This window comes from Aotus nancymaae, unplaced genomic scaffold (genome assembly GCF_030222135.1).
Source record: "Aotus nancymaae isolate 86718 unplaced genomic scaffold, 86718_ANA_hifiasm-v0.15.2.pri h1tg000083l, whole genome shotgun sequence".
In the NCBI taxonomy this organism is placed as follows: domain Eukaryota; kingdom Metazoa; phylum Chordata; class Mammalia; order Primates; family Aotidae; genus Aotus; species Aotus nancymaae.
This window is the reverse complement of record NW_026988498.1, coordinates 2,290,906-2,306,443: the sequence shown is the minus strand read 5'-3', so window position 1 is coordinate 2,306,443 and position 15,538 is coordinate 2,290,906. Positions and strand designations below refer to the sequence as shown.

The window sequence follows — 15,538 nt, the reverse complement described above, 5'->3', positions numbered from 1 at the left end:
AAGCTCAGTCCAGGTTTGATTGTCGTCCTTCTGTAGGGCAATAGGTCCTGTACTGAGAACTAAACTGAACGTCAGTGTAAGGAAGGGATCCTTAAATCAGTGTTTTAAAGTTTCTCAGTAATTCTGAGTATTGATGAAATAGTCTTCCTCTAAAACATGGTAACACAATTCAGCTGACATGCTTAAATTCCGCTTCAACAGTCAGAGGCTGATGGCAATTATGAAAAACGCTCTTGTTATTGCTAGTTGAAAAAAAAATGTGTCAGTAGTCAGGTGTGGTGGCCTGTACTTCTGGTCCCTGCTACTCGGGAGACTGAGGTGGGAGGATGGCTCATCATGGCTCACTGTAGCCTTGACCTTCTCGGGCTCAAGTGATCCTCCCAGCTCAGCCTCCTGAGTAGCTGGGACTGCGGTCTCGTGCCATTCACTTTATTGTTAGGCTGCAGTGAGCCATGATTGCACTGCTGCACTCCAGCCTGGACGACAGAGCGAGATTATCTCAGAAAAATTTTATAAAAGGGTATTTCATTAATAGAGGTAGTATGACCCCCTGATGACTCGAAGACAGAGCAAGATGGACCTTCTTTAGTCATCATCTACTTAGCCAATAGAACAGTTACACTCACTGTTGCATAATCAGTTGTATGGCCAACTTTGCACTAATTCATTTGGTCACAAATACACACAATCAAATTAAGGCTGAATATAAGTTTAAACTTTACTTTTGCTTTCTTCTCCCCTCCCGCACCAAAAGGTCCATGGTCCAATATAATATACCTTCTTTATGGGTGAGAAACATTGTGAAAAGTTCCATTCTTTCCGCAATCTGAATCTGAATCAAATCTCAATCAATCGGAATGATTTAAATATGAGCAAGTTCGGTCTATCAAGGCATGCTCTGAATAGTTGTCATAGAGAAGTATTTGAGTTCTTGAATACCAAATCTTAATTGTCTGCTGACTATGCAGATTTATCACGTGCTGAAAACACAGGTTTTCCAACTGTCAATGCCTTCGGGAAATTCACCTGCCTAGGCTTTCGTGGGGTCTGCCTCTTGGAGCTGGGAACACAACTTCTGCTTACACCTGTGTCCTTACTGAAGCTAGAGATTCCTAAGAGAATTCTAGAAAAAGAGAAGAGAGGGTGGAAGGCAAGCAAGGAAGTTTCTTAGGGCCTAAACTTTGCATACAAGGACCAGCTACGACATTTACAGCGGCTTTAAGTTACAGTCCTTGGTAGGTGCAGATCGGCTTGCCAATGAAACCTGGCCTTCACTCTCATCTAACGGTTACTTTTTCAAAAGAAGCCGCTTTTCCTCCTCCCAATTTCCTAAGCTACCCGCCCGGCAATGCACCAAACAGGGAGGACATAGGGCAGGAAACAGGACACGTGTGATTTCCGAACTCTTCCCGGTGGGCTCCGGGCCCCGGCGAACCCAGCCCCACGGAAGAACCACGGCCGCTACCCCCGAAAGGCGGCCTGGCCCGCGTTCCTCGCCCACGTGGCCACCACACGCGCCCGCTCAAAGTTCTAGGGCGGCGGTCCAGCTCTGGGACCTTGGACCGTACGAGCTCCCGCCCCGAAGGCGGGAGTCAGGAGCGTGGCGGCCAGGACCAGTCCCCGCCCGCTGTTCCGTGCACCTCCGCCCCAGCCCGCGCGCCGCCTCCTGAACCACCGTGGCAGAAGCCGCACGGAGAACCGGAAGCCAAAATGGTGACGCGCCACCCGTTTCCTCTCGCGAGAGGCGGGGAAGGAAAAAGTTGAGCGAGAGACAGGCACGTAGCCAGTGAGAGTGCCCGGAGTGCCTGATTGGCGGCCCTCGCGGCGCCTGCAGGCCACGCCCCGGCTGCGGAGGCTCAGTCACCGCCTTCCCCTCCCGCCCCATCCACTCCCTGCTCAGTGCTCTTCCCGTCTGAGGTGGTGGCCGGTCTTCCTTCGTCGCCGGCTCCATTTTCCTCTCCTCTCTCTTCCCCTTTCCCTCGCTCCCGAGAGCGCCTCCCAGCCTCGTAGGGTGGTCCTGGAGCCCCTGCGCCTTCTCCCTTCTCGGGTCCTGCGTCCGCGCCTGCCCCGCCATGAATGAGGAGTACGACGTGATCGTGCTGGGCACCGGCCTGACGGTGGGCGCCGGGGCTAAGGGGCCGGGGCGGGCGCACCCCTGTCTCCTGCACGGCCCGCGGGTCGCAGGTCCTCGGGAGTCTCGTTCTGCCGTCAGCCGTAGTTTTCCTGACGGGAGTCGTGGGTGGGGACACGGGCGGTTTGGGGGCGCCTCGCGTTCCGGGGCGAGCGGGCGGATTCCAGCGTGAGGGGCAGGCGGGGAAATGGAGACGCGGGCCGCGAGGCTCGGGCGCGGCGTAACGGCCGAGCCTGGCGGCTGCGCTCGCTCCCTGCGGAAGCGGAGGAGAGGGAGAAACCCGCCCGGGCCGACGCTCCGGCGCCTTGCTTTGGGAGGGTGACCTCTCGCGGCTGGAAACGAGCACCGAAGGCGGAGGGGCCGGTGCAGGCCTCGCGGTTGCGTTTCCTGCTCCGCCTCGGCCGCTGCCCCGGGTCAGTCTGGCTGCCAAAGCCGAGCAGGGGATTTCGTGACAAGTCTTGGATAATCACTGATTCGGAACTGCCAGAGATTGACAACTTAGATTTTTGGAGAAAACGCAGAAATTAGTCTTTTAATCCTTCCCGGTCCCCCGCCCCCCATAAGAAGTATTACTGAATCCTAGCCACCCTCCCTTCCACTTACTGAGCATCTGTAGAATTGAAATTGAGTTTTTTCAAAACTTGTCTATCAAATGCTTTCGCACCTGACCTTCGCCGCCTTTTCCTTTTGTTTGGTGGGTTTCCTGCCTCCTTTGTCTCTTCTGGACTCTCTTTCCTAAGAACTGGATTAGTGATGGATTGCTAGAGGCCAAGTTCTCTGTACTCGGAAGCTTTCTTTAGGGAGTTGGAAGATAATAACATGAAGAATGCATTTGATATATGAATGCAAGGTGTACCTAATAACGTGATATATTGATTTTCCTGGTTGTCTGTCTGCTTAGAGAACTTTAGATAATCTGCAGATAATGCAGGCAGGTGCTGTAGTTTGTGCTTTTTCGGTTTTTTTTTTTTTTTTTTTTTTTATGAAGACTGTTCATCTTGCAAAAAAATTCAATTTGAAAAAATATTTTAACAAAATTGTGGGGGAAATTTGAAATTCTGACTTGGGGCTGCTTGATCATAATTAAGATGAATACTGATGTGAATCTTGTGTATCCTATGTACTCTGACCTCAAATTCCTGAGTCATTTAATGTAGACTTACCCTTCAAATTTTTTGAAATTTATTATAATCTCTTAGGATCAAACTAATATTTTTCCCCCGACAGGTAACATCCCCAAATAACAATTTTCGATGTCTCTAGGCAAGAGAAAACCTTCGAACTTTTATTTGGCAGTTGTTAAAGGAAATGTTTGTTAATAATTAGAATGGCGTTTTTCTGGCCTGTCATTTTTCTGTTTATAGTTATATGCGATTATTAGAGGTTATTCATTCCGAATACTTTGTTATGTTTGACCAGTCCAGGAATAATCCTGTGACTGTCTTGGAGAAGCTGGAAGACTGCTGGATGGCTAAATGAATAGGCCCTATCCATTGCAGGTTTTCTGTATGTGTGTTTTTTAAGTGCCTAATTAATTGGGATTCCAGGCTGAGCTTAGTAGTTTGTGGTGGATTTTGCCCGTTGGAATGGGTAGCGTTGCTGCCAGCATGTTGTAAGAGCCAGTTAGTTCCACCGTTTTTCTATGGTGGTTGTTGGGCTTTCAGATTTGCTTACAAATGAGGTCAGTTGAGCATGGACAAGTGAGTGCAAATCCACCATCATGCAGGCTTCCACAAGCCTCTTTCACATCACTTTGTATCAAAGATGGTGAAACAGTCTTTTTGTATAACAAGTTAAGATAATGCACTTTTTTAAAATTTTCATTTGAATTGTGAACTCTTTGATGAATGATGGATGAATACTTAACTAGAAATCAGACCCATTTCTGCTGTTATTTTGTGGCTGTGATAACTTTAATGTCTGAGCCTTCCTAAGTTTTCTGAGATGTTCTTTGATAAATCAATTCAGGACAATCACATTATTAACATCATTGATAGGAGTAATGATGACAGGATGATTTTGGTAATGAGAAATCTTATATCCTTATTTTTAGTGATACCAGGAATTAGATGACTAAAAACTAGAAGAAGAGAAAACCAAAGTTAGCCCTCAGATTAGAATTAACTTTTGAGTGTCTGGAGTTAATTTTCTCAAAATTTGCTTTATATTTAGTGCCTGAGATTGAAGAACCTAAAAAAAGGCAGGTACTTTCAGTGCTAGAAACCTGTTACTTTTAAAGAAGTGAAGAAAGTGCTGGAGTTTTTGTGTTGCTTAGTGCTGTCATTGTTTGTATCAGTTGTTAAGTCCAAGCTCACAATCACAAATCTTGATAGCAATGCTAATAAAGAAGATACAAAATGATTTGGTATAAAGGAGTAAAATCTTCATTCTGTGTGTAAAAGAAATGGAATATTCCATGCACTTGAATTTTCTAAGGAATTAAGGGTTATCTCTAAGGAGCCACAGCTTTTGGATAATGCCTTTCTAAATGCTGTCACAACTTTTTTTTTTTTTAACAAACTAAGAAACAATTTACTAGATAACTTAAGATTTCACATCATGAAAATTAATGATTGTGTTAAGCTGTAACATGGTGAAGTTGTGAAGACCCCATCAGCTTGGTAGGAACTTTTGTTCCCTTTCCTCTCAAGCTGCTCTGCTTTTTGAGCTATTCAGTTTACTCTCCAAATTTTTTTCCCCTTTGTCTTACTGTTAGGCTGACAACATTCACTCTTCTCTGCTTTCAGCATGTGTAGGCAGCTTCTCACCACATAATTTGCACATAGTTTACTAAGGGCTTGGAAATAAATTCACAAGTCTTGTTAGACATAGATTAAAAAAAAAAGTAGTTTCATAGCTATTTGTGCTTCTCAGAGGGTTCTTTCTTCCCATTTTTTTTTTGTTCTACACAGTAAGGATTTATCAGTAGAAATATGTAATTTAGTGATATTTGCCCAGATGATTCTCAGATCATCTGGTTTACATCCCAGATAATTTTAAAACTTGCTTTACATCCCAGATACTTTTCCCCATTTCTCTTTATCAAAATTTTGTGATATCAGATTCAGAGAGGAGGTTTTGTACTTGATTTTAAAATTCCAAACTGTAATTCAGATAGCCTCTTGGATTTGCTTAATCTTAGATTTGCTTTTTGAGAGTTCTTGGTTAAAGCGGTGTAAGAATTCTGTAGACAAAGGACTTTCTATTCACAACAGTAGTGATCATAGGATCAATATTTACAAATGCACTAGGGAGCTATGTTGTAGGCAGTTTAAACCAGTCTTAAGCATCCTGGCCAAAATAAAATCAAGTGAAATTAGACATATTTTAGCATGTAGGGATGACGATAGTGTGACATTGGGTTTTAAAGGCCACTGGTAGATGTTCACATGTGTGATACGCTGCAGCCTCTGTCTTCCCTCCCATAGTACCTGATTGGAGACTGTTACTGGAGTACTAGTTTCAGTTATTTAAACTTCCAGTGACTGTTGTGATCAGTTATGGGCAGTAAAAAGGTAAACACAGAATCTGTCTATTAGTAGCTTGCTCTCGTGTTGGGAGTAGCATAACTAATAAGAATTAGTATGAGAAAGTACTAAGTCCCTTAAGAGGTGCATTTATGAGAATTCAGACAGGGAATTAGGAAAACCTTCATAAAATAGGAGATATTTAGCTGGCTTTTAACAAAATATTGGCAAGCTTTGAATGGAGGAATGATTTTGGACAGAGGGCAGTGTAAGTCAGTGCTAAGTCAAGGATTATGTAGAGAATGGGGAGTCGTTTATTTTGTTTGAAATAGAAGGTTTGGAGAGGCATAATAGAGTTGGAAAGAAGGCATACAACAATGTGAAATATTCTAGGCTAAGAAATGTGAAAATTATCTTCAAGGCAGTAAGAGGGGACTTTGAGCAGGAAAGTGATATAATTAGCCACACTTCAAGAGAAGGTATCCTTTGACAGTTTTTAATGAGATACACTGGAGGGGCAGAATCATTTAAAGAAACATTCTGCATAAAACAAATGGGCATTTTTATTATGTTGTTGCTGTAAGAAACGCCATTGAAATGAACTGATTTTTATTTCTTTGAGACAGAGCCTGTCACCCAGGCTGGAGTGCAGTGGTGCGGTCTTGGCTCACTGCAACCTCCACCTCCCAGGTTCAAGCAGCTCTCCTGTCTCAGCCTGCCTAGTAACAGGTGCCTGCCACCACACCCAGGTAATTTTTGTATTTTTAGTAAAGATGAGGTTTCACCATGTTGACCAGGTTGGTCTCGAGCTCCTGACCTCAGGTGATCCACCTGTGCCAGCCTCCCAAAGTGCTGAGATTACAGATGTGAGCCACCACACCTAGCCGAAATGAACTGATTTAAAATTTTTCTTGTTAATACATTTTCTCATATTTATTGGTAAGTAGCTTTGAGAAGGCACTTTAATATTAATTATCAGATACTTTGTACTCCTGATCACATTTGTGTGTGTGTATATATTTGATAGTTTTTTTTTATAACAGAACTTTATTTATATTTTTGAGACGAGAGCGCTGTTACCCAAGCTAGAGTACAGTGGCGCAGTCTCTGAGCCCAGTTCACGTAGTTCTCTTGCCTCAGCCTCCCAAGTAGCTGGGATTACAGGCACTCACCACTATGCCCAGCTAACTTTTTTGTGTTTTTGGTAGAGATGGGGTTTCACCACGTTGGCCAGGCTGGTATTGAACTCCTGACCTCAAGTGATTTGCCCACCTCAGCCTCCCAAAGTGCTGGGATTACGGGCAAGAGCCACCGCACCCGACCCATACAGAACTTTAAAATGCAGTAGGATTTGATAGGGTATAGAGAGGGTTTTTTTGTTTTTTGTTTGTTTTTGAGACAGGGTCTCAGTCTTTTCAGGCTGGAGTGCAGTTGTGTGATCATGGCTCACTGTAGCCTCAACCTTCCAGTCTCAAGTGATTCTCCCACCTCAGCCTCCCAAGTTAGCTGGGACTACAGGAGGCGTGTAGTTTTTGTATCTTTTGTAGAGATGAGGTTCTGTTTCCTTCCAAGTCTTTTTATTTATTTATTTATTTATTTATTTATTTATTTATTTATTTATTTATTTTGAAAGAAAGAAAGAAAAAGAAGAAGAGGAGGAAAAAGGAAGAGAAAGAGAGAGAGAGAATGGGAATATTGCTTTCTTGCCCAGGCTAGAATGCAGTTTAGTAATGGGTATTGAAAACCTCTTTCATACCAATAATTATACTTGATGTAAACAGGAAGGAATAAGGGAAGAAAATAACAAACGAGCAGCCAACCAATATTTCATTTAAACCTATGAAATTCTATGCGATTACTGAGGAGTGATTTACTTCCAATTATGTAGTCACTTATGGAATAAGTGTGAGGTGGTAATGTATGTTTTATGTATTTGAAGTGGAGAGTTCTATTAATGTTTAAGTTTACTTTTCCGGGTCTGAGTTCAAGTCCTGGATGTCCTTGTTAATTTTCTGTCTCATTGATCTATAAAATCGTTAGCTCTTCTTGTTACATTGATCCTTTTGCCATTATGTAATGTCCTTCTTTGCCTCTTTTGCTCTTTGCTTTAAAGTCTACTTTATCAGAGGCGAGAATTGCCTCTTCTGCTTTTTATTTATTTGTTTATTTTTACTCTCTGATTGGTTGATAAATCTTCCTCCTTCTCTTTGTTTTGAGTCTTTGTGTATCGTTGCATGTGAGATGGGTCTGGATGCAGCATACCAATGAGTTTTGGCTTTTTATCCGATTAGAATATATATAACTTCAATACTGGCATTTGATGTTAGCTGGCTGTTTTGCCCATTAGTTAGTGTAAATTTTTCGTTGTGTTAATGTTCTTTTCTTTTTGGTATATTTTTGGAAAGGCTGATATTGGTTGTTCCTTTATATGTATAGTGCTTCTTTCAGAAGCTCTTGTAAAGCAGGCCTGGTGGTGGTGAACTCTCTAAGTACTTGTTTGTTCGCAAAGGATTTAATTTTTCCTTGGATTATAAAGCTTAGTTTGACTGGATAGGAAATTCTGGGTTGAAAGTTCTTTTCTTTAAGGATGTTAAATATTGGTCCCCACTCTTTTCTGGCTTGTAGGGTTTCTGCTGAGAGATCTGCTGTAAGTCTGATAGGTTTCCCTTTATGGGTAACCTGACCTTTCTCTCTGGCTGCCCTTAGTATTTTCTCCTTCATTTCAACCCTAATAAATCTGGCAATTATGTGCCTTGGGGTTGGTCTTCTTGAAGAATATCTTTGTGGTGTTCTGTGTATTACCTGGAGTTGAATATTACCCTGCCTTGCCAGGTTGGGAAAGTTTTCCTGAATGATATCCTGAAGAGTATTTTCCAACTTGGATTCATTCTCTTCGTCACATTCAGGTATACCTATCAAACGTAAATTAGGTCTTTTCACATAGTCCCATATTTCCTGGAGACTTTGCTCATTCCTTTTCATCCTTTTTTCTCCAATCTTGTCTTCTCGTTTCATTTCACTGAGCTGGTTCTCAGCTTCTGATATCCTTTCTTCTACTTGATCAATTCGACTGTTTAAACTTGTGTATGCTTCACGAAGTTCTCGTGTTGTGTTTTTCAGCTCCATCAATTCACTTATATTCCTCTCTAAATTGTCCATTCTTGTTAACATTTCGTCAAACCTTTTTTCAAGGTTCTTAGTTTCTTTGCATTGGGTTAGAACAAGTTCTTTTAATTCCCAGAAGTTTCTTATCACCCACGTTTGGAAACCTGCTTCTGTTATTGGAACACACTCGTAATCTATTAAGCCTTGTTCCGTTACTGATGAGGAATTGCGATCCCCTGTAGAGGGAGAGGCATTCTGATTTTGAGTATTCTCTGCCTTTTTACGCTGATTTCTTCCCTTCATTATATATTTATCAGTCTGTTGTCTTTGTAATTACTGACTTTCTAACTAGGTCTCTGAGCAGACGTCCAACTTGTTGATTCCCAGTGCCGAAATCTGAGCAATCCACTGCGCCGGCCAAAACAGTGGTGTTAAGATGGATGGTGCTTTTCCGCCCAGGAATCTCCGGACTCTGCACCAAAAACTGGCGCGCTAAGGCACCAGCAAAACCGCTGCGCCGGCCACAAGAGTCGCCCTGGCGACACGTGGGGCTCCTCTGCTGGGAATCTCCTGGTCCGTGAGCAACAAATATTCATCTGAAAGTGTGGCGTCCTCTCGTTCTCTGCGCTTTCACTGGGAACTATGAGCCCTAGCTGCTAGTGATCAGCCATCTTGGATCTCTCCTCCCCTTCCAAGTCTTAAGTTGCTTTGTAATTGGGGATGGGGAGTGGGCATTAATTTTTTAGCATAGTATTTAGTATTACTGGCCATGGAAACACTATTTAGGTATAACAATTCATACATAGAAATTCTATTCAGCCTCCTCAGGTGCTTTGTCTATTATGTTCGGGTGTTTTCCAAGTTAGTTATTCTGTTTTTGATTATTGCAACTCTGGTATTTTATGTAGGATGCTGAAGGAAGAGAATGTCAGTATTGCTGATGGATGGTTCTGTCCCCCAGCCCCACATCCACATATCTACACATACTAGCACTTTGGCGCAATTAAACATTAAAAACCGGCCAGGTGTGGTGGCTCATGCCTGTAATCCCAGCATTTCGGGAGGCCAAGGTGGGCGGATCACCTGAGGTCAGGGGTTCGAGACCAGCTTGACCAACATGGTGAAACGCTGTCTCTATTGAAAACACAAAAAATAGCTGGTTGTGGTGGCATGCGCCTGTAATCCCAGCTGCTTGAGAGGCAAAGTTAAAAATAAAGAGAAAAAGGAAATAAAAAATTAAAAACCATTTTGGCTGGTTACCTCCTTTTATGTCAGAGAACATCAAGTGCCAGGTGGCTGGCAGATGCTAGTCATACAGAGCTTGGATTCTGAAGATGGTTTTAGAGTCTTAGTGATTTTGGTTGTGAATGTGTATTCTTACCCTGCTTAGGTCATTTGTAGGTGAGTTTGAAGTTAGATGTGGAGTACTCTTACCTGTTACATTTAAAACTCATATGTTGGTGAACATTCATTTACATACAAGTTTCCTGGTGAAAGTTACCAGTATTCTTGATGTACATGATAGATGGACCAGCTTTTCTAGTGTGAAAAAGAGAAGCTTAGTTTCTATGGCTTTGATGCGCTTTGCTTTTGTATATTGCGTATTCACCAGATAGGTTGTAGTAGACGTTAATTTTGAGCTGTTAATTTTGGAAAATAATAAAATTTAAGATCATTAATCTGTGCCCAGATATGATAAAGTTTTATCAATGAATTAATGACTTCACCTCATGTTTTAAAACTTTAGAATATTATGTTTGTGTTATTACGTATTTTACTCTTTTAGCAGTGTAGCAGCAGTCTTTTATGATAGTTGGGTATAGAGTGGGCCTGCGGATTTTTTATTAGTTTTGGTTAGCTCTTGTCATATTTGCTTCATGTGGTGCCTTTGAAGGTAATTACTATCAGCTCTTTGGACTCAGCCACGTCTTTAAATACCTGGACCCTTTATTTTAGGCCTCAGTGCTTGCTTTATGGCTGTGGTCCAGTGGGTCATGCTTAGTGCAAAAGGTTATATGTAGAAGCTGTGGATCACTCTAATTTGCTTGCTGAGATTTTGCTTTCAAAAGTTGAACCCTGGCGGGTCACGGTGGCTCACGCCTGTAATCCCAGCACTTTGGGAGGCTGAGGCGAGTGGATCACAAGGTTAAGAGATCGAGACCATCCTGGCCAACATGGTGAAACTCCGTCTCTACTAAAAATACAAAAATTAGCTGGGCGTGGTGGCGTGAGCCTGTAGTCCCAGCTACTCAGGAGGCTGAGGCAGGAGAATTGCTTGAACCTGGGAGGCGGAGGTTGCAGTGAGCCGAGATCGCGCCACTGTACTCCAGCCTGGTGCCTGGCGACAGAGCGAGACCCTGTCTCAAAAAAAAAAAAAAAAAAAGAAAAAAAAGTTGAACCCTGCAGTCTACTTTGTCAGCTGAGAGTGTTACTGTTTTTTTGTTCTTCCTCTGTTGTGTGGTAACTTATTTTTAAGATAGTGTTTTATTCTCATGTGGAACTAGATGCTAGTGCAGCTTTAGTTTTTTTTTCCCCCCAAAAGTAAATTGTTTTAGTCAGTATTAGGGTTTATTTTTGTGGTTGTAAAATATCTTCATTTCCATTTATGAAGACATAATTAGGAAAGTGAAAAGGCAAGCCACAGAATGGAAGAAGATAATTGCAGTACATGTAGCTAATAAAGGAGTTGTATATATCCATAGTATGTAAAGTACTTTTATAAAGAAGTGAGAAAAAGACAGAAAGCCCATTTAAACAGTGGGGGAAAGTTTTGAATAGGCACTTATCAAAAGTGCTGTGTCACTTAGCCTGATCATCAGTATACAGTTTTTAATTTTCTTTTGTAGAGATGGGGTCTCACTATGTTACCTAGGCTGGTGTTGAACTCATTGGCTCAAGCAATTCTCCCACCTTGGCCTCCCAAAGTGCTGGAATTATAGGTGTGAGCCATCCCTAATTATTAATAAACTATTTAAACTTATTTGTCATCAGGAAATGCAAATTAAATCACTTTTTTTTTTTTGAGATGGAGTCTGCTGCCAGGCTGGAGTGCATTGGTGTGATCTTGGCTCACTGCAACCTCCACCTCTCGGGTTCAAGCAATTCCCCTGCCTCAGCCTCCCAGTAACTGGGACTACAGGCGCATGCCACCACACCTGGCTAATTTTTTGTATTTTAGTAGAGACTGGGTTTCACCATGTTGACCAGGATGGTCTGGATCCTCCTGACCTTGTGATCTGCCGGCCTTGGCCTCCCAAAGTGCTGGGATTACAGGCGTGAGTCACCACGCCCCTTAAATCACTTCTTAACTAGAATGGCTAAAATTAAAAAGGCAACAGTATAAGTGGTCAAGGATTTGAAACAACGGGGACTTTGACTCACTGCTGACAAAAGTGTAAGTTGGTACAACCATTTTAGAAAGCTGTTTGGTAATATCTGTTGAAGTTGAATATATTCATGCTCTTCTTGGTATGTAACAGAAATGCCCACTTAAAAGATGCATATGAGAATTTTCACAGAGCATTATTTATAATAGTAAAAAACTGGAAACTATCCAAATATCCACCAAGAGTAGAATGGAGAAGTAAATTGTGGTATATTCATTCAATGGAATCCTCTACAGCTGTGTTACCCAAAGTGCGATCCATGGATCAGCTGCATCTGTAACACCTGAGAATTTACCAGAAATACAGAATTTTAGGCCCCAACCCAGATACTACACAGAATCAGAATCTACATTTTAACAGGATCTCCAGGTTATTTTTATATAATAAAATTTGCAAACACAGCTTTAGTAATTTTCAAAATTGGTCCTGGACCAGCATCATCACTATCACCTCATCATCATTGGTGGCTGACACCTGTAACCCCAGCACTTTGGGAGGACAAGGTGGGAGGATTGCTTAGGCAAAGCTTGCTTTGCAAGGCCAAGGCTGCGCAACATAGTGAGATCACCATCTCTACAAAAAAATTAAAAAGTTAGGCAGGCGTAGTGGCACACACCTGTAGTCCCAGCTAATCGGGAGGCTGAGGTGAGGGTGAGAGGATCTCTTGAGCCTGGAGGTTGAGGCTGCAGTGAGCCATGATCACACCAGTACACTCTAGGCTGGGCAACAGAGTGAGACCCTGTCTGCCCCGCCCCATCTCTCTCTCTTTTTATTTTTCATATTACACCTTTTTTTTTTATAATTGTTTTTCTTTCTTTCTTTTCTTTCTTTTTTTTTTTTTTTTTTTTTGTTTTAGAGATAGGGTTTCACCATGATGGCCAGGGTGGTTTTGAACTCCTGGCCTCAAGTGATCCAACCACCTTGGCCTCCCAAAGTGCTGGGATTACAGGCATCAACCACGCTGCCTGGCCCATATTACACCTTATTTTAAGAGCAAATTCTCAGACCCAACCTTAGTCCTACTAACTAAGAAGCTCTGGAGATGGGGCCTAGCTATCTGTTTGTTTTTTTTTCAAGCCCTCCAGCTAATGTGGATAAACCTGAAGTTTGAGATTCTGCCTAGAATTTACATTTCTAACAAGTTGGCAGGTGATGCCAAGTCAGGAACCACACTGAGAAGCCCTGCTTGCAGGGTTAGGTGTACTCTCTGGAAAGGTCCAGATAGCAAATATTTTAGGTGATGTAGACTTTCTGGTCTCTGTCACAGCTGCCCAACTCTGCTGTGGTACTAGGAAAACAGCCATAAACAGTATGTACGTGAACAGATATGAGTATTTTGCCAATAAAACTTTACAGAAATAGTCTTCAGGCTGGATTTGGCTCATGGCCTTTGGAGACTTCTGCTGTATAGCAATGAGAATAAATAGACCACACACAACACATGAAAGAATTTTGAAGCGTTGCATAATGTCAGATGCAGAAAGTAAATACACATGATTCCATTTTTACGGAGTTCAGAAGCAGGCAGAACAAATCTTTGTTATTAGAAATTATGAAAGTGCTGGGGGATGGTGGTGGTTATTATTGGAATAGGGCATGAGGGCCTTCTGGAGTGCTTAGAATGGTTTGTTTCTTGAGCCAACAAAAAAATGATTCAGGCCAGGTGTAGTGGCTTATGCCTGTAATCCCAGTACTTTGGGAGGCCGAGGTGGATGGATCACAAGGTCAGGAGTTCAAGACCACCCTGGCCAACATGGTGAAAACCCATCTCTACTAAAAATACAAAAACTAGCCGGGCGTGGTGGTGCCTGCCTATAATCCCAGCTACTCAGGAGGCTGAGACAGGAGAATCACTTGAACCCAGGAGGCAGAGGTTGCAGTGAGCCAAGATCTCGCCACTGCACTTCAGCGTGGACGATAGGTTAGGGTTAGGGTCAAAAAAAGAAAAAGAAAAAGAAATTACACTTCTATAGTAAGATTTGAACCTCATGGTAAGTTAAAATATTTAAAAGTGAAGTGAGTAGATACATTATGGAGGAAAACTTGAAATTTGTGCAAATTTTAAATATCAGGGTTTCAGAGTCAAATAGACTTCTAGAGAATAAGATTGTTTTTTAACATCTAGGGTCCTTTGGATAAATTTGAGAAACATTAAGGATTGATAGATACATGGAATTTTCTTTGTCTCTTTAAGAAATAAAACACTGATCACCTTTTTGAGTGATTATAGGCCCCATCTTTGTATTTCTTCACATTAATTGTATTCTTTAGTATTCTTTAATGTTTTCCTTCTTCTTAATTTGTTTTGTCTTGGTATATCCATGCTTGCTTTATCTTTTTCCTAAGAGTGGTCATTTATACTTTTCTTTTGATTGTAATTTATTGGTGATTATCCTGGATGCTTTGCTTAGGGCTCTAGTTTTCAAAGCTTTTAGTCTCAGAATCTGTTTACATTCTAAAAAAAATTAAGGACCTTGAAGAGCTTTTGTTACAAGGGTTGTAGCTATTGATATTGATCATATTAGAAATGGAGGAATAATTAACTGACAATAATTAACTGACAATAAACCCATTATGTGTTAACATGTATGACAATTTTAAATGTACATGTACTTTTTTTTTCGTTACTAAGATAGGATCTTACTTTGTTATCCAGGCTGAAGTGCTGTGGCCTGATCACAGCTCACTGCACCCTCGCCCTCGTGGGTTCAAGCAGTCCTCCCACCTCTCAGCCTCTTGAGTAGCTAGGACTGCAGGCGCTCACCACCACGCCCAGCTAATTTTTGTATTTTTTTGCAGAGATAGGGTTTTGCCATGTTGCCTGGACTGGTCTCCAACTCCTGGGCTTAAACCATCTGCCTGAGTATATTTTCTTTCTTTTTTTTTTTTTTTGAGACAGCAGCAAGATCTTGGCTCACTGCAGCCTCCACCTCCCAGGCTCAACTGATTCTCCTGCCTCAGCCTCCTGAGTAGCTGGGATTACAGGCACCCACTACCACATCCAGCTAATTTTTTGTAATTTTAGTAGAGATGGGGTCTTGAACTCCTGACATTAGGTGATCTGTCTGCCTCTGCCTCCCAAAGCGCAGGGATTATAGGCATGAGTAACCGCACCTGGCCAAGTTTTCCATAATTCTGATTTTCATTTAAAATTTGATTTTTTGTTATTGGCAACAAATATGTCAGTTATTTTCCTTTATGTTGTTCTTTGAGAAAATGTCAAATACCTAAATCTGAATAACCGTAGTTTGTTGGTCAGTTCTTTCAAATAAAAATGATTATTCATAAAAAAGTGGCTAGTTCAGCTTACAGATCAGTGGCACAGAAGGTTTTCCCTGAGCCAGAATGCTCTCTATTTCCCATTTTGTCACACAGAATATTTAAAAGATGATTATTGAAGGTTGTATGTTTAATGAATTTATTATTTTTTTGTGACTCAGTCTTGCTCT

At 41.9% G+C, this 15,538-nt stretch overlaps 1 protein-coding gene across 1 annotated transcript in view; it reads left to right on the top strand.

Annotated features, from left to right (window-relative positions):
- Positions 1 to 1,879: 1,879 nt before the first annotated feature.
- The window catches only part of GDI2 (GDP dissociation inhibitor 2), a 47,986-nt gene continuing 34,327 nt past the window's right edge, over positions 1,880 to 15,538 (top strand). The window contains exon 1 of the mRNA XM_012443379.3: positions 1,880 to 2,117. Coding sequence (XP_012298802.1) covers positions 2,073 to 2,117 — 45 coding nt within the window. The 5' untranslated portion in view covers positions 1,880 to 2,072. The remainder of the gene's footprint in view (positions 2,118 to 15,538) is intronic.